The sequence below is a fragment of the Engystomops pustulosus genome, chromosome 7 (genome assembly GCF_040894005.1).
Source record: "Engystomops pustulosus chromosome 7, aEngPut4.maternal, whole genome shotgun sequence".
In the NCBI taxonomy this organism is placed as follows: domain Eukaryota; kingdom Metazoa; phylum Chordata; class Amphibia; order Anura; family Leptodactylidae; genus Engystomops; species Engystomops pustulosus.
Genome location: NC_092417.1, coordinates 13,634,355 through 13,654,048, shown reverse-complemented (window position 1 = coordinate 13,654,048; position 19,694 = coordinate 13,634,355). Strand labels below are relative to the sequence as shown.

Here is a 19,694-nt window from a genome sequence, read left to right as displayed (position 1 = left end):
ATGCTACCTTCAGGAGATCATGACCATTGGCTGAAGGCAGAAGATGCTACCTTCAGGAGATCATGTCCAATGGCTGAAGGCAGAAGATGCTACCTTCAGGAGATCATGACCATTGGCTGAAGGAAGAAGACACTGCCTTCAGGAGATCATGACCATTGGCTGAAGGCAGAAGATGCTACCTTCAGGAGATCATGACCATTGGCTGAAGGCAGAAGATGCTACCTTCAGGAGATCATGTCCAATGGCTGAAGGCAGAAGATGCTACCTTCAGGAGATCATGACCATTGGCTGAAGGAAGAAGACACTGCCTTCAGGAGATCATGGCCATTGGCTGAAAGTGCAAGACCCCAGCCTTAGGAGATCATGGCCATTGGCTGAAAGTGCAAGACCCTTCCTTCAGGAGATGGCTCCATTGGTTATAGGCACGAGATGCTACCTCCTGAGGTTCATGTGTGGTGGATGTAGACAGAAGACTATCTTCAGGAGATCATGTCCAGTGGTGAAGGTGCAAGATGATGCTACCTTCAGAAGGCCATGTCCAATGGCTGAAGGCAGAAGACTCTACCTTCAGGAGATCATGGCCATTGGCTGAAAGTGCAAGACCCCAGCCTTAGGAGATCATGTCCAGTGGTGAAGATGCAAGTACTTACCTTCAGAAGGAAGTGTCTGAGGGCTCAAGGAACAAGATGCTACGTTTTGAGGGCCATGTCCAGTGGTTGAAGGCAGAGGATGCTACCTTCAAGAGATCATGTCCAGTGGTGAAGGTGAAAAAATGCTTCTTTCAGGTGGGTTATGTCCAGTGGCTGAAGACGCGAGACCCAATCTTCGGGAGATGATGCCCAATGGCTACATGCACGAGATGCTACTTTTAGAGGTTCATGCTTGGTGGTTGAAGGCAGAAGACACTACCTCATGTCCCCTGACTGAAGGACCAGGATGATATCTTCTTTTGGAGATGACCAGAGATCAGGATGCTACCTTCAGGATGTCTAGTAGGTGAAGGTCCTGGGTGCTTCCTATGGTTGGGCCATGTTGATCCGATGACCTCATGAACCTGTGTACAGGTACAGCTTGGTGAATGCTTGGGGTGTGGTGACTGCAGCCGTATGTAATCAAGATGTATCCACCATAATCTCAGCTACAATTTGGTAACTACTCCTATTTGTTGTGGTGATGTAATAACTACCCCCAGCGGTTAAGATTTGATATCTTTGCCCCCCCCCCCCCCTTACGAGTGGAACATTAAAGGAACATATAAAGACTTTAAAGGGAACCTGTCACCAGGAATGTCATTTATAGCTGGTGACAGGTTCCCATAGAATACTTTATAATAGTTTGATTACCTGGCTCCCTACCAGCAGTGTGTGGTGAGTCCTGGGGAAGGGGCAGCTGCAGCCTGTGTGTGTGCCCCATCCATTCTTCCTCTCCTCTATACCATCCCCCTCCCCTGTTCAATGCACATGACCGGAAGTGGGGAGGAAGCTGGAGGAGAGGAGACTGACACATGCTGCAGCAGCAGTCCCACCCTGAGACTCGCCACCCCCTGCTGGCAGGGAGCCAATCATTTAAATCCAACTATTATAAGCTAATGGAACCTGACACCAGATAAAAATCACATTCCTGGTTACAGGTCACCTTTAAAAAATCATTGTTTTGAATATTTTTTTTGTAACAAAATAGTCCAATGTTCTGAAGCAGTCAAAAAAAAAAAAAGTCCAAATGTCCTTCATTGATCACGAGCAGGTGGGACCACCTCTATAACAGCATGCAGGTGCTCTGGTATTGGTTCTGGCAATTCCAAAGAGTTGAGACCTCAGCATTGCCCTGGTGGTGTCACTGTTTCTGCCCATCCATCTGGGGGAGGGGTTTTAAGGCCATTTCTAAAATATTTGAAGTTCATCATTTTACAGTGCGAAAGCTTATTCCCAAGGGAAGCAGATGTCCCCCTCCATGGAGACTTCCCCTCTATGTTCACCTACTCAGTAATGTACATCGCTATCAGGACTAGCAGCGATTGGTTAAATAGGAGGAGTTACAGCCCCGCCCCCTTGACTATCTAACTTCAAGAAATGGACTCTAAATAGTGTCACCTGCAGAGGATGTGGTTTGTTGGCAGAGGAAGAGGTGAAGGCGGGAACAGAGCGAGAAACGAAAGAGAAACCTATCCCTCAGATACCGAGACACAAAGAGGGAGCAGAGAGGTAAGTACCAGGCACAGTGACTGTATGTGTCTATATATGTCTATATATGTGTAGTGTCTGTATGTTACTGTATATATCCTGCACATAGCGTGAAAGTAACCCCAACAGGACTTGTCTCATACTCACTGTCTGGGGAGAACCCACCGCATAACTACGAAGCATGAGAGGATTAGATACACAGCTCAGCAGACTGTATCACACAGGATAGGATTAGATACACAGCTCAGCAGACAGTATCACACAGGATAGGATTAGATACACAGCTCAGCAGGCAGTATCACACAGGATAGGATTAGATACACAGCTCAGCAGACAGTATCACACAGGATAGGATTAGATACACAGCTCAGCAGACAGTATCACACAGGATAGGATTAGATACACAGCTCAGCAGACTGTATCACACAGGATGGGATTAGATACACAGCTCAGCAGACTGTATCACACAGGATAGGATTAGATACACAGCTCAGCAGACTGTATCACACAGAAGAGGATTAGATACACAGCCCAGCAGACTGTATCACACAGGATAGGATTAGATACACAGCTCAGCAGACAGTATCACACAGGAGAGGATTAGATACACAGCTCAGCAGACTGTATCACACAGGATATGATTAGATACACAGCTCAGGAGGCAGTATCACACAGGATAGGATTAGATACACGGCTCAGCAGACAGTATCACACAGGAGAGGATTAGATACACAGCTCAGCAGACTGTATCACACAGGATAGGATTAGATACACAGCTCAGCAGACTGTATCACACAGAAGAGGATTAGATACACAGCTCAGCAGACAGTATCACACAGGATAGGATTAGATACACAGCTCAGCAGACAGTATCACACAGGATAGGATTAGATACACAGCTCAGCAGACTGTATCACACAGGATAGGATTAGATACACAGCTCAGCAGACTGTATCACACAGGATAGGATTAGATACACAGCTCAGCAGACTGTATCACACAGGAGAGGATTAGATACACAGCTCAGCAGACTGTATCACACAGGAGAGGATTAGATACACAGCTCAGCAGACTGTATCACACAGGAGAGGATTAGATACACAGCTCAGCAGACTGTATCACACAGGAGAGGATTAGATACACAGCTCAGCAGACTGTATCACACAGGAGAGGATTAGATACACAGCTCAGCAGACTGTATCACACAGGATAGGATTAGATACACAGCTCAGCAGACAGTATCATACAGGAGAGGATTAGATACACAGCACAGCAGACAGTATCACACAGGATAGGATTAGATACACAGCTCAGCAGACAGTATCACACAGGGTAGGATTAGATACACAGCTCAGCAGACAGTATCACACAGGGTAGGATTAGATACACAGCTCAGCAGACAGTATCACACAGGGTAGGATTAGATACACAGCTCAGCAGTCAGTATCACACAGGATAGGATTAGATACACAGCTCAGCAGGCTGTATCACACAGGATAGGATTAGATACACAGCTCAGCAGACTGTATCACACATGATAGGATTAGATACACAGCTCAGCAGACAGTATCACACAGGATAGGATTAGATACACAGCTCAGCAGACAGTATCACACAGGATAGGATTAGATACACAGCTCAGCAGACTGTATCACACAGGAGAGGATTAGATACACAGCTCAGCAGACAGTATCACACAGGATAGGATTAGATACACAGCTCAGCAGACTGTATCACACAGGATAGGATTAGATACACAGCTCAGCAGACTGTATCACACAGGATAGGATTAGATACACAGCTCAGCAGACAGTATCACACAGGATAGGATTAGATACACAGCTCAGCATACAGTATCACACAGGATAGGATTAGATACACGGCTCAGCAGACTGTATCACACAGGATAGGATTAGATACACGGCTCAGCAGACAGTATCACACAGGATAGGATTAGATACACAGCTCAGCAGACAGTATCACACAGGATAGGATTAGATACACAGCTCAGCAGACAGTATCACACAGGATAGGATTAGATACACAGCTCAGCAGGCAGTATCACACAGGATAGGATTAGATACACAGCTCAGCAGACAGTATCACACAGGATAGGATTAGATACACAGCTCAGCAGACAGTATCACACAGGATAGGATTAGATACACAGCTCAGCAGACTGTATCACACAGGATGGGATTAGATACACAGCTCAGCAGACTGTATCACACAGGATAGGATTAGATACACAGCTCAGCAGACTGTATCACACAGAAGAGGATTAGATACACAGCCCAGCAGACTGTATCACACAGGATAGGATTAGATACACAGCTCAGCAGACAGTATCACACAGGAGAGGATTAGATACACAGCTCAGCAGACTGTATCACACAGGATATGATTAGATACACAGCTCAGGAGGCAGTATCACACAGGATAGGATTAGATACACGGCTCAGCAGACAGTATCACACAGGAGAGGATTAGATACACAGCTCAGCAGACTGTATCACACAGGATAGGATTAGATACACAGCTCAGCAGACTGTATCACACAGAAGAGGATTAGATACACAGCTCAGCAGACAGTATCACACAGGATAGGATTAGATACACAGCTCAGCAGACAGTATCACACAGGATAGGATTAGATACACAGCTCAGCAGACTGTATCACACAGGATAGGATTAGATACACAGCTCAGCAGACTGTATCACACAGGATAGGATTAGATACACAGCTCAGCAGACTGTATCACACAGGAGAGGATTAGATACACAGCTCAGCAGACTGTATCACACAGGAGAGGATTAGATACACAGCTCAGCAGACTGTATCACACAGGAGAGGATTAGATACACAGCTCAGCAGACTGTATCACACAGGAGAGGATTAGATACACAGCTCAGCAGACTGTATCACACAGGAGAGGATTAGATACACAGCTCAGCAGACTGTATCACACAGGATAGGATTAGATACACAGCTCAGCAGACAGTATCATACAGGAGAGGATTAGATACACAGCACAGCAGACAGTATCACACAGGATAGGATTAGATACACAGCTCAGCAGACAGTATCACACAGGGTAGGATTAGATACACAGCTCAGCAGACAGTATCACACAGGGTAGGATTAGATACACAGCTCAGCAGACAGTATCACACAGGGTAGGATTAGATACACAGCTCAGCAGTCAGTATCACACAGGATAGGATTAGATACACAGCTCAGCAGGCTGTATCACACAGGATAGGATTAGATACACAGCTCAGCAGACTGTATCACACATGATAGGATTAGATACACAGCTCAGCAGACAGTATCACACAGGATAGGATTAGATACACAGCTCAGCAGACAGTATCACACAGGATAGGATTAGATACACAGCTCAGCAGACTGTATCACACAGGAGAGGATTAGATACACAGCTCAGCAGACAGTATCACACAGGATAGGATTAGATACACAGCTCAGCAGACTGTATCACACAGGATAGGATTAGATACACAGCTCAGCAGACTGTATCACACAGGATAGGATTAGATACACAGCTCAGCAGACAGTATCACACAGGATAGGATTAGATACACAGCTCAGCATACAGTATCACACAGGATAGGATTAGATACACGGCTCAGCAGACTGTATCACACAGGATAGGATTAGATACACGGCTCAGCAGACAGTATCACACAGGATAGGATTAGATACACGGCTCAGCAGACAGTATCACACAGGATAGGATTAGATACACAGCTCAGCAGACTGTATCACACAGGATAGGATTAGATACACGGCTCAGCAGACAGTATCACACATGCTGGGATTAGATACATTGCTCAGCAGACTGTATCACACAGGATAGGATTAGATACACAGCTCAGCAGACTGTATCACACAGGATAGGATTAGATACACAGCTCAGCAGACTGTATCACACAGGATAGGATTAGATACACAGCTCAGCAGACAGTATCACACAGGAGAGGATTAGATACACAGCACAGCAGACAGTATCACACAGGATAGGATTAGATACACAGCTCAGCAGACAGTATCACACAGGGTAGGATTAGATACACAGCTCAGCAGACAGTATCACACAGGGTAGGATTAGATACACAGCTCAGCAGACAGTATCACACAGGGTAGGATTAGATACACAGCTCAGCAGACAGTATCACACAGGGTAGGATTAGATACACAGCTCAGCAGACAGTATCACACAGGGTAGGATTAGATACACAGCTCAGCAGACAGTATCACACAGGATAGGATTAGATACACAGCTCAGCAGACTGTATCACACAGGATAGGATTAGATACACAGCTCAGCAGACTGTATCATGCAGGATAGGATTAGATACATAGCTCAGCAGACATTATCACACAGGATAGGATTAGATACACAGCTCAGCAGACAGTATCACACAGGAGAGGATTAGATACACAGCTCAGCAGACAGTATCACACAGGAGAGGATTAGATACACGGCTCAGCAGACAGTATCACACAGGAGAGGATTAGATACGCAGCTCAGCAGACAGTATCACACAGGAGAGGATTAGATACGCAGCTCCGCAGACTGTATCACACAGGAGAGGATTAGATACACGGCTCAGCAGACTGTATCACACAGGAGAGGATTAGATACACGGCTCAGCAGACTGTATCACACAGGATAGGATTAGATACACGGCTCAGCAGACTGTATCATGCAGGAGAGGATTAGATACAGTGGACGGCAGTGATCTGTCTTAGGAGCTGTGTATCCAATAATACTATAGCCTTGGATACATCTTCATTAGGCAGCATTGTAAGTAATATTACAGCAATATGCTTAGATACACAGTAGTCACAGCAGGCAGCCATTTCCCCACTTATACGCCGGTCCTGTAAGGTGCGTTCCTCTCATTGTGCTACAGATGGACTCCAAGGTCACCGTGCTGGAGTTACAGAAGGATTTCTCAGTTACTCAACATGAGGTTCCTCTGAGGTTCCCCCGAGTCAGTAGAAACCGTCTCGTCATCGTCACCAACCAACGTAGTCATCTGCATCTCCTCAGCAGATCTGCAGGAGACCTGGGGACAGAGGAGGTAAGAGGTCCATGTATGAGGGACACGTGTCCACCGGCTGGTGGTGTGGACCTGTCTCCTATCTTCTCCTCTCTTCTCACTTTTAGACAGTCAGGTCTTGTTTCTTCTGTACACAGGGAGGTGTCCAAGAGAAGAACATATTCCACTATGGAGTGTCCACCAAAATCTTTGCCCTAACAGGTCCACATGACTGCGAGGTGAGGACCAACATCTTCCACCCTTCTGCCTCCTTATGGCTCCTGAGACTGGTTGTTAAAATCAAGTTATGTCCCACTCATAGACCTTTTATGAGACAGATGGGGTCAGCTTATGGGTAACCAACACTTGGCAAACCCCAAAAGGGTAAGACATCCCAGATTCTCAAAATGGTTGATAAATCCCTTTAAGGAGCGCATCATGCTCTAAAACGGGGCATGGCCTGGGCAAAGGGGGCGTGGTTTACCTGAAATATAGTACCTAAACCTGTCAAGTAGGTTGTAACCATTGTAGTTCTCACCTACAAGGAGGAAGGTCACATTTACTGAGAGTTGCTCCTCAATCTTATACCAGATCTCTCAAGATCCAGCACCATCTCTTTCCACCATATTCCCTTGACTTCTCTTTATTACAGGTCCACGTGCTGCTCAAACCCTCAGAGATCTCTCGTCTTTCCTCAAACTTTAACTTGACCGGTTTTGTCATTAGCTGTTTGGTGAGTATGTAGAGGTCTAAGATGGCTTCCATGTGTGAGGTGACCACATCCAACCAGATCTCCATAAGTTCCACCCATCTCCTGTAACTTACAGACAAAGAAAGAGTATCAAGAATCTGTCTCATCCATCATTGGTGGTCACGAAGCCAATGTGACGGAGCTATGTCGGGCGGCCGGTCAGTTCTGCAGCTTTTCCGAAGACAATATAGTCGATGGCTATTGTGAGGAGCTCATCAGGACCTTGAATGAAAAAGTTGGAGCATCGTTTGTCGGTCAAGAGAAGATGGAAGACATGAGAATTGGTGCTCTGGTGGCATTGGTGGCGGCTGAGCTGGCGGCATCTGTCCCGACGAGTTTTGATTATAGGGTTATAAAGGACAAGACTCAGGAGGATCAGGGAGAACAGGTGAGGAACGTGATGTCAAAGGGGACATTGCCAACACCCATACTGTCCCCGATGTGCACTAGAACCATTATTATACTCTTTTTTCATAGATTCAGCAGATGATCAAGGTTTTTGATGTGATGGCGGAACTGTTAACGGTCTCCCACCAAGGAAAGCGAGTGCAGATCATATTTAGGAATCCATGTCCAGATAATTGGGTGAGTAGAGATTTGAGAATTATTCTAGACCTCGATCCGTCCCTGTCCAAGAAATACTGATTTGCGAGTCTCCGTACTTGGTCATGACTTGAAGCCGTTGATAATAAGTGTATTATGGTTCTCCTCCTGTTGTCCACACCTTGGAAATACTACTGTCCTTTAAGCTACTTGGTGCCTTGGAGACTTGGACACCTCCCTATGTACAGAAGATACAAGACACGACTGTCTAAAGTGAGAAGAGAGGAGCACAGGTCCACACCACCAGCAGGTGGATAAGTGTCCCCCATACATGGACCTCTTACCTCCTCTGTTCCCAGGCCTCTTGCTCAACTGTTGAGAAGATGCAGATGACTACTTTGGTTGGTGACGATGATGAGGCCGTTTCTACTGACATGAGGAACCTTATGTGTGGTCTTTATGATTGCCCCCATCTTTATAGATGGAGCTTTGTGGGTTAGAATTTAGTTGTTCGGCCAACAATTTTAGTAGGTCTTCTGTCTGAAGTTTGCCAAAACTGCCTGAACTGCGCCACCTAAGGGGAAACTTGACAGAAATTTCTCCTCCTTCATGATGTCTACTCTGTCTATATTTCCAGGCATCAGGGGGTAAGAAAAGTGTCCAGTCAGGAGAAACTTTCATATTTGGATTATGTCACAAGGTGGTTTCCATCTCTGAGAACAAATCTGAGGTAAGATAACCGGTGTTACAGTTCTTATTGCTTGGACCTATGAAGCATCCAGGAATCTGGCCACCAAGCTTGGACAAGTCAGGTCTCCAGGTCCGGGTAATGGGTTCTTGACCAGTAAGAAGAATGACCCCATGGGTTATAGGAGGTGGTTGAAGTGGTTATGGATGGACACCTTGAACCCCTAACAATCCAGTTGACCCTTTCAAAGGTGTTGAAGATATTCTACAAATATTTGTTAAAAAGGGAGTCCATCCAGATCACACAATGGTCACATTGGGGCAGATTTACTTACCCGGTCAATTCGCGATCCAGCGGCGCGTTCTCTGCGGTGGATTAGGGTTCCGGACGGGATTCATTACGGCAGTTCCTCCGCCGTCCACCAGGTGGCGCTGAAGTTCCCCACCGAGCCGGGCTGAGTGAAGGTAAGTGCAAGCTCCGCGACACATTTTTTTTTTTTTTTTAAATGCGGCGGTTTTTCCGAATCCGTCGGTTTTTCGTTCAGCCACGCCCCCCGATTTCCGTTGCGTGCATGCCAGCGCCGATGCGACACAATCCGATCGCGTGCTCCAAAATCCCGGGGCAATTCAGGGGAAATCGGCGCAAATCGGAAATATTCGGGTAACATGTCAGGAAAACCCGAATCGGGCCCTTAGTAAATGACCCCCAATGTGACCGACTTCCTTCTTGGTGTCTCCAAGTTTCACCCTTGTAACTATCTTGTATTACAACCAAGCATTGATGAAATCCACCATGTTCTTTCAATGACTACATTGGCTCATCGTGGTGAGCAGTGCAAAATATATTCACTTAATTATTCACTTAATAGAAAAGATTATTATATCTTATAGCATTATATTATCATCATATTTGATGTCTAAAAAACTTTATTCATTGTTCTACAGATACAATTTCTTCAAAATTTGCAAGAATCCTACGACCTCGTCGCGGTCTTCCACCTCCCTGCTTTCGTGGAGCACTTATTGGTAACTGATATTGGTCGTACTTTGACCTTAAAAATGACTTCAGGCAAAAAGTAGATGATTACCATACAAGCCCCACCCACCAGCACCATGGTCCTCCCACTGCTGTTCTCTAAGCATAGTTCCTCACCACTGCTCAGAGTAACTGCTGTTGTCTCCAACCTGCTACAGCTTTTGCTCGTAGTATTTTGGAGGGGCTTTGGAGCACAGAACACAGCAGTGTGAGGAGACACATACCTTTGGAGAAGCTACAATCCTGGAATATAAAGCCATTTTTCATAGAAATAGAAATCTGCTGACAGGTTCCTTATGATGAACATTATAGTTTTAAGCCACAAGAATGATGGAACAACCTCTTCTACCAAAGGTCCACCGTAGTCCATGTGTAGCACCAATGTAAACCACTTATGAAACTTGGTTTTTATTAAACCCTTTTTACTCAAGGTGGAGCCCCCTATTGTGTTGCCAAAATGGTAACAGATGGAAAAGTCTGAACCTGCTGATGGAAAGGTCTGGAACCTCCAGTTTTGTAGCTTTGGCAAAGAAATGGGTCAAAAGAAGACAATGGATAGGGTTTCATAGCTGGGGCCCAACAGATTTCTAGTGGAGCGCTCCCTACTCTAAACCAGTTCCATATCAGTTTGAGATGAATATAACTTAGACTCGAGAACATTTGGTTGACATTGATGGTGGTATCTCTCTAGCTGTATCCATAAGACAATGTTTGTGTAGTGTTTTCGAGTAATTAATTCTCATATAACTTTTACAGATGACCTCAGCGTGGAGAAATAAGATCGAACGTTTCCTGAAGGAAGAAGATCACAGGAAGGAGATCGCTCTTGAACTGTCTTCCTTGGCTGAGAGGTTCATCTGCAGCAAGTCATGTCCAAAAAAGACCTTTGTGAAAGAATTTCAGGAGAAAATGATACAAAAGTGGTCAGGGGTAGATGCATTATCAGTGGGCGATGAAATAGTATGTTCCTTTGGAATTTTGGTTGCCATCTTGGCCGCAGTCACAACCAAATCTGTTGTAGACAGCAAAGACAATGAAGAGGTTGAGGAAACCTCAGAAGAGCTTGTAGACACCGTTGGTCCTCCAGGCACTACATTAGATGATGGCATCAATTCCTTTGAATCTATTACCACAGGGGTAGCAGATGAACATGGTGGGGCACAACCTAATTTATACGGCAGTCCCGATGATTTGGCCAAAATAGAACATAAGGGTAGTGACGTGGGTATAGGTCATGCTGAGTCTAAGATAAGCAGCACCGATGATCCAGGGACAGCTGACCAGGGAGACATCAAGGGTTCTCCAAAAGCTGGAAGATGTGACCCTGACCCTCCTGGTCCTACCCTCCTTGTGGACATTGTTGGTGCTCCAGGCACTACATTAGATGATGGCATCAATTCCTTTGAATCTATTACCACAGGGGTAGCAGATGAACATGGTGGGGCACAACCTAATTTATACGGCAGTCCCGATGATTTGGCCAAAGTAGAACATAAGGGTAGTGACGTGGGTATAGGTCATGCTGAGTCTAAGATAAGCAGCACCGATGATCCAGGGACAGCTGACCAGGGAGACATCAAGGGTTCTCCAAAAGCTGGAAGATGTGACCCTGACCCTCCTGGTCCTACCCTCCTTGTGGACATTGTTGGTGCTCCAGGCACTACATTAGATGATGGCATCAATTCCTTTGAATCTATTACCACAGGGGTAGCAGATGAACATGGTGGGGCACAACCTAATTTATACGGCAGTCCCGATGATTTGGCCAAAGTAGAACATAAGAGTGGTGACTCGGGTATAGGTCATGCTGAGTCTATGATAAACAGCTCCAATGATCCAGGGACAGGTGACCAGGGAGACATCAAGGGTTCTCCAAAAGCTGGAAGATGTGTCCCTGACCCTTCTGGTCCTGAAGCCTTAAATATTGTTGTCCAGAAGATAGACAATGATGATGGTAATGATGAGTTTGTTAAAAATCCAGGAACTAAATTCTGTGCTGGTCAGAGCAGTCCCACCAGTTCACAGGCTGAAGATGGTCTTTATCTTCAGGGCAGAAGTGGTGATCCAAATCTAGATGATTCCGAAGTCGATATGATTGGTAGAGTAGATCAGCCATCAAGTATTGGAGCTGGAGAAAACAAGAGTGCGGAAGTGGGTCTAGGTTGTGTTACGTCTAAGATTGTCAGCACCCATGACCAAGGAACACCTGACCATGGAGGTATCAATAGCTCTGCAAAAACTAGGGAACCCCCAACTGAGCCTCCTTGTGCTGATGAAATGGCAGAAAATCATGATGTTGATAAAAATATTCGAAAATATCTAGAGGCCAAAAACTATGATGATGAGACAGAAGCTGAAGGTGGTCTTCATCGTCAGGGAAGAGTTGGTGCTCCAAATCTAGATGGGTTACATGCTGATAGGGATTGTAGTACAGGAGGTCTAGACAAAGCTTTGGAAACAAAGGACTCTTCTAGAAACAGAGGCCTCAACAAAATTTTCATTGGTCTGATGTGTCTTCTGGTGGTTGCCATGCTGACCAATGTTTTGCCACAATCCCTTGGCTGGGGTCTTGTTGCCATCATTCTTGGCCTACTGGCTTTGGAATGGATAACAAGACAGCAACCTTTAGTGCCTTCTACTCCATAGAAGAGAGAGAATCTTTTTGAGGTTTGCTCCGGCAGTGTCGGTAAAGGATTGACCAATATGGCCGCCTTTTGTGGCTTCTAATTGTCTTATTAATTTCATCTATGTAGAGTAGTGAAGAAGAACCCATCACCAGAACATAATGCTCATCGTTGGTGGATGATAACAGTCAAGTTTTGGTCACACGAGGGTCACTTCTATTGCGTTTTCCGTTGACCTCCCTCTGATCTCTTTTAATAATGTGGCTTCTCTGTTCTGACACTGTCTAATAGCAGAAAACATTGGACCAACCAGGGTTGGGTCACATCTCTCCGAGGTTATGTTAGGGATCTCCACGTAGAACGAAATCTTAATGAGTATGAGGTAGAGGTCACTTCTAATTCCCTTCTAAGCCCTTTAGGTCTTTTTGGGTGCCGATATGCTATGACGTTGGTGAATCATTGGGATACCACACAGATGTCCTCAACGATGGAGCTTATCCTGGTGAGGGGGGCTTTGTAAAATAATCAACTTTTGTATCTAGACTTTTTTAGATCTAAGACAATGTTAATAAATTGTATACTTTTCCGAGGAATTTGTGTTTTTTCAATGTCTTCTGTGGACATCATCATCCAATATGGGAGTTTCTTTAATGAGAGACTTTAATTAACCCCCTAACCAGGGTAGATGGAGGACCCTGACCTACAGTAACATCAGAGGACATCCAGGATCACCTTGGGAGGCCACCGATTACTGAAGGTCGGACTCTCAGTGAATACCACGGTTGTGGGATTTAACCCCTTTAAAAGCGGAATAAACATAGATGTTTCTTATTAGATCAACCCCAGGGGTCAAGATGCTGTATCTATCGCTCCTTACTCACTCAATCGATTCCTGCACTAACCAGCAAAATAGTGAGCTAAAAACAATCAAACTTTATTCTACAAACTTTTTTTTATTTTAATAAAGCTCCACATTCCCAGGAGAGTGTCACAATATTGATCCAGATGTAGACAATTAGTAACAATCAACTGGACATCAATAAGACCAATAAACAGTCACCAGAGCCACCTCGACAGAAATTGGAAGAAAAAGGTCTCACCGGTTTGGTTGCACATATGGGTGTCCGGTATTGCCGGGTGGGGGGACCTGTACCGGCACTTTGGTTCGGATCGTGATGATATTTCCTTACTAGGGCAGAACCACCCAAATGTACACCCCCACCTTCACGCATGTCCTCCAAATTGTGGATTCACCAGAGGGTCCTACAGTGGATGCTGGAGTATCACTATATGACATACATGGCCCCTTGTAAGGGTTTATTGTCTGGGGATGTGATGGGAAGAGCTGGAGCACTAGCTCTCCCTCCGGGCTCCGAGTCAAGGATAACCCATCTCTAATCAATTAGTGTTGAATATAGATGAGACACGCTACCATTCTGGAACTTAAAGGGGTTTTCCTCACACAAAGACTTAGATGTACTCAGAATAACAAAATAACACATTCTCTAATTCACAGTTATTAACAAAAATACAACATTTCACAGATATAATTCTAACCTGTCTCTATCAGTCCTTCTATTTACATTTTGGCTGTCCCTGGATACGACCATAAACTCCTGACTATGGTCGGGCAGATTCCTGTCATGAATAGCTTCTCTTGTACTGCAGGGGGAGGCAGAGAGCTCTGCAGCCTGTAGACAAGTCCAGCTCTACAAACTACAAACACAGGCACTTCCAGTCCAGCTGCAGTTCTACAGATAAGCTCCGGATCCAAGGGGAGGGGGACGCATAGCCGTGCTAACTGTGTGTGTTATAGATGACGTAGCAGGGCTGAGTGTGTCATTGGGCCACATGTATCAAAAGTCTGGATTTGTCCTTCTGTTTTTTGGGACTTTTCTTTTCTGGGCTTTTCTGTGGGTCAGATGTATCTTAGCGTTTTTTCTTTATGTGACGTTTGTTCTCTAGTGAATTTGTGACTTTTTAAAACAAAAGTTGGAAAAAAGTTGCAATCCGTTCCAAGTTAATTTCTACGCCTGGTCAGATGCAGCCTTAGATTTGTGCCACAGCTTTTAAAAAGTCGCAACATTCACGTCTGCATTCAGGTGATAACTCAGGAAAGACTGCAAAAAAATAGACAATGGCAAACTTCGAAAGTAAAATAAAAGTAAAAAAGTTTGATACATATGCCCCAATGTGTCTTATATCCATCCCATGACTCTGATTTGTCTCATCTCTTTCTATGTGTCAGATGCTAGTGAATGTTCAGAAGCAAATAAAAGTGTATATAAACCCTGTACCCTGATAATCTAAGCACATTGTCAGCACACAGCATCTCACAGCACTAGAGGGATCATGAAGTGTCTGCTCAGAGAGTGACACACTCTTGGATCTTGGACTGACCATCACTCGTGTGGATAGGGTCTAACTTGTTTCATGGGAAAACCCCTTTAACTCCTTAAGAAGGTGACCAATTTGGGCTTCAAGACATGGCACCCTCTGAAAGTAGTATTTTTTTTTATATCACTAGTGATTTTAGAACATGTTTAATTTTTTCCAACATAATGCCAACATCTGGCTGTGATGAAATGTTTTTCAAGTTATTTATTAAATCTTTCTGTGGCCAAGGGGGGTTTAGAAAACACTAATTCTGAAGAATCCAAGGAAGGAACCAGATGTTGTAGAAGAAAGTTCTGATACTTGTATCACTCTGCCCTGTAGCTGTATGAGAGATCCAACTCCTGCTGCAGAAAACATTCCCCAAACCCTGACACTTCCTCCACCTCCTGTCACTGACTGGAGATCAAAATTAGAGAACAAGATCTTCCTCAATGTAGCGGTCATTGTGTCGTCCTATGTGATTATATCCTAATATGAGGAATATATCAGGATTTTAAGCTTATTTTATAAATTGTATCTATTCTAAAGCACAAAATAAAAATGTAAATGAGATAATTATAAAAGACACTGATAAAAATTACAGAAAACTTACAGATCCCTGCAAGTACCTGGGTTCAAGTTCCAGGGTCAACATCTACAATGAGTTTGAATGTTCTCTCTGTGTTTGCGTGGGTTTCCTCCGGGTCCTCTGGTTTCCTCCCACACTCCAAAACATACTGGTAGGTGATTAGATTGTGAGCCCCATGGGGACTGGGACTGATGTGACAAGTTGTGTGCAGCGCTACGTAATCTGTGTGCGCTATATAAAGAATTATTATTATTATTGGTGTTAATCTGGCACCTGGTGCTAATTTCCTTTAATTATTTGAGAAACCCGACGTAACTGGCCTTGCTCCTTAGGCTACACATTTTACAGGGGCCTTCCTCAGATTAGAATACCATATAGGTGTCATAGTGATAGGATTGGGGATAAATGTGTGTATTTGGGGGAATCTGAGAGGCGGGACCTCCGGTGATCAGCCTATCCTACCCTATGGGGTCAGGGACTGGGAGCGGATAGTCCTTTAACCTTTCCCTGAGGTGCCATAAGAACTTAATGGAGCAAAGGGTGAACTCGATGGAATGGTATATGACTTTCTCAGACGAGCCGACCCCAGAAGTCCCAGGTCGTATGGTCAGTACAAGGGGCTTCCGATCCCATACTGCATACCCTATTCTGTGTCACTGTGTTATATGTGTCAGTGTATCCGATCATGTGTGATACAGACTCCCGAGCCAATCTTTTATTATAACCTGATTGTTCTTCCTGTAAGTGTCCCCCGGGGCATGAAAACCCCATGAAGCTGAGAGCGTCTTGTGTAGAACATCAGAGATCCCTGATGCTCGGCTGGATGAGGAGGAGACCTGTGAGTACACACATTCTTATTATATTGCTGCAGTTTTTATTTTTCCATCCAAATTCAAAAAGACAAATTTTTAAAGGGGAACCTGTGCCGTCCCCTGGTATCAGGTAATGTGGCCACAAGCCCTATTCCTAGAGACCCCTGACACAAGTTTAGATCTCCACAATCATTTCTGACCAATCAAATCTAATGTTTGACTTGTAGCATCTGAAATTAGAATGTAGAGGGAGGGGCTACAGCTAATAAGAATGTCCTATAGCTTGTATGTAGGTAATTATGTGGGGGATGTATATGGGGGATTACAGTTCCCTATGGCTTGTATATAGTCCTACTATACTATACTCAGAGGTGCAGCAGTCATGAGGTGAGTTGTCCCTGTACCCTCAGGCGGCACCATCTGCAGCAAAATGTGGGGCTGCATGAGAGCAGCAATCACCTACCACTTACAAATAGTGTCTCTTCACACATGATGTCATCACGGGTTTCACACAATGTATTACTAAAATAACTTGATATATTGAAAGATATAACTTGAAAGACGAGAGGGCACTGTCTCTGTCTGGAGCAAACAAGGTTTAATCACCAGCGGCGACAGGGCTTTTTCACTAAGAGTACTGTCAATCTGTGGAATAGCCTGCCTCAGGCGCTGGTCACAGCAGGGACAGCAGAGAGCTTCACGAAGGGTCTAGATGCCTTTTACACCTAAATAACATTGATGTGTTATATAGAAGTGTTTCCCCTAAATCCCTTCCTCATCCAATCCCTTCCCTTCCTTGGTTGAACTTGATGGACATGTGTCTTTTTTCAACCGTATAAACTATGAATGCTCAGTTATACCTACATAGAGATTAGGATGCTCAGTTATATCTACATAGATATTAGAATGCTCAGTTATATCTACATAGATATTAGAATGCTCAGTTATAGCTATATATAGATTAGAATGCTCAGTAATAGCTATGTAGAGATTAGAATGCTCAATTATATCTATATAGTGATTAAAATCTCAGTAATATCTATATAGTGATTAGAATGCTCAGTATATATATATATTTATCTATATATATCTATATATATATATATATATATATGAGAGAGAGAGAGAGAGAGATTAGAATGCTCAGTTATTGCTATATAGAGATAAGAATACTCAGTTATATCTATGTAGAGATTAGAATTCTCAGTTCTAGCTATATAGAGATTAGACTGCTCAGTGATATCTTTATAGAGATTAGAATGCTTAGTTATATCTATGTAGTGATTAGAATGCTCAGTTATTGCTATAAAGAGATTAGACTGCTCAGTGATATCTTTATAGAGATTAGAATGCTCAGTAATATATGTGTAGAGATAAGAATGCTCAGCTATATCTTTATAGATATTAGAATGCTCAGTTATATGTTTGTAGAGATTAGAATGCTCAGTTATATGTTTATAGAGATTAGAATTCTCAGTTATAGCTATGTAGAGATTAAAATGATCAATAATATCTGTAAAGTGATTAGAATGCTCATTAATATCTATATAAAGATTTGAATGTTCAGTTATATCTATATAGATTAGAATGCTCAGTATTATCTATATAGAGATTAGAATGCTCTGTAATATCTATATAGAGATTAGAATGTTCAGTAACATCTATATAGAGATTAGAATGCTCAGTAATATCTATATAGAGATTAAAATGTTCAGTAATATCTATATTGAGATTAGAATGCTCAGTAATATATATATATTGTGAGACACTGAAGGGGTTAACTGTGGATGGGCGGTATGTTTCCCCTAGGTTTTGCTATTATGCAAGGCCTTAGTGCTGTGGTTGGGTGTCCAGCACCTTGGACACAGGTGATGGGAGCAGCCCAATCAGTCTTTTTTTTTTAAACCGCTCAGCAGAGCTGGAAGTGTTGTCTCTCTCTGGAAGGAGGCTGGAGAGCACACAGCCCTGACCTCTGTGCCTGGAGCAGCCAAGTGATTTTGTATAGTGGTGAGTTAGTGATCACCTGTATAGTTAGCACCCTGACGGGTAGGATTTTGTTTATTTAATGCCTGAATGTAAAGGCTGTTTTATTTTGCTGCTACAATAAACGCAGGCGAGACCTGTTTTGGACTGTACCTTGGTGTCCCTGTCTTGAACTGCATCACAGCACCCCGCTACCACGGTCTCTACTGGGCCAAATCTCCCACATATGGTGGAGGATGCGGGCAGTTCAAAAGACACACACCTGAAAGGCTCGCTACATCCTGCAACATTGCATGGCCTGGGTGAAAGCAGCAGGCAAATTGCAGGATAAAGCCAAGATGGAGGACTTTATTAAATACCTGCAAGAGGAGGCCAGAGCTAATCGGCAGCAGCAGCAGGCCATGCTCCAGCAGCAGCAGGCCATGCTCCAGCAGCAGGAGGAGAGGTCCCGCCAGCAGCAGGCCATGCTCCAGCAGCAGGAGGAGAGGTCCCACCAGCAGCAGGAAGAATCCCAGGCTAATCGACAGCTGCAGCAAGCCATGCTCCAACAGCAGGAGGAGAGGTCCCGACAGCAGCAAGCCATGCTCCAGCAACAGCAGGCAGAGTCCCGAGCCATGCTACAGCAACAGCGGGAAGAGTCCCGAGCCATGTTCCAGCTGATGATGGAAAAGTTTTCTGGCATTATGGCAGCACCGCAAGCGACGACGACTGAGGGGTCCCATACTGGTTTGCAAGGGTACCGGGTTGTCCAGCATTCCGCACGGGCTGCAGTGCAGAAGGCTTTACAAAAGATGACGGCGACCGACGACGTGGAGGCTTACCTCACTGTGTTCGAGCGAGTAGCTGAGCGAGAGGAGTTACCAGCTGAGCAGTGGGTAGATGTCCTGGCGCCGTTCCTGATAGGCGAATCGCAGAAGGCCTACTACGACCTGAGTGAAACGGAGGCCCGTGAGTACCCCCAGCTAAAGGCGGAGATTCTGGCTGGTCTTGGGGTCACCGTTCAAGTTCGTTCCAGCCGGGTCCACCAGTGGGCATACTCTGAAAAA

The 19,694-nt window shown here is 44.6% G+C and overlaps 1 protein-coding gene across 1 annotated transcript; it reads left to right on the top strand.

Annotated features, from left to right (window-relative positions):
• The first annotated feature begins 620 nt into the window (after nucleotides 1-620).
• On the top strand, nucleotides 621-13,498 carry LOC140069983 (uncharacterized). The gene is made up of 10 exons (XM_072116315.1): nucleotides 621-785; nucleotides 2,085-2,201; nucleotides 7,119-7,289; nucleotides 7,406-7,486; nucleotides 7,900-7,980; nucleotides 8,075-8,386; nucleotides 8,476-8,583; nucleotides 9,179-9,271; nucleotides 10,174-10,254; nucleotides 11,021-13,498. Exons 1-10 carry the CDS (start codon nucleotides 621-623, stop codon nucleotides 12,908-12,910), a joined length of 3,099 nt encoding a protein of 1,032 aa, XP_071972416.1. The 3' UTR covers nucleotides 12,911-13,498.
• Nucleotides 13,499-19,694: the final 6,196 nt, after the last annotated feature.

Bases quoted from the DNA above. Each gene is read 5' to 3' on its own strand.
- LOC140069983 (XM_072116315.1), top strand. From the start codon at position 621: ATGTCCAGTGGTGAAGATGCAAGTACTTACCTTCAGAAGGAAGTGTCT. The intron at 7,290-7,405 runs GTAAGAGGTCCA...TTCTGTACACAG, and splicing joins GAGACCTGGGGACAGAGGAG to GGAGGTGTCCAAGAGAAGAA. The intron at 10,255-11,020 runs GTAACTGATATT...TAACTTTTACAG, and splicing joins CTTTCGTGGAGCACTTATTG to ATGACCTCAGCGTGGAGAAA.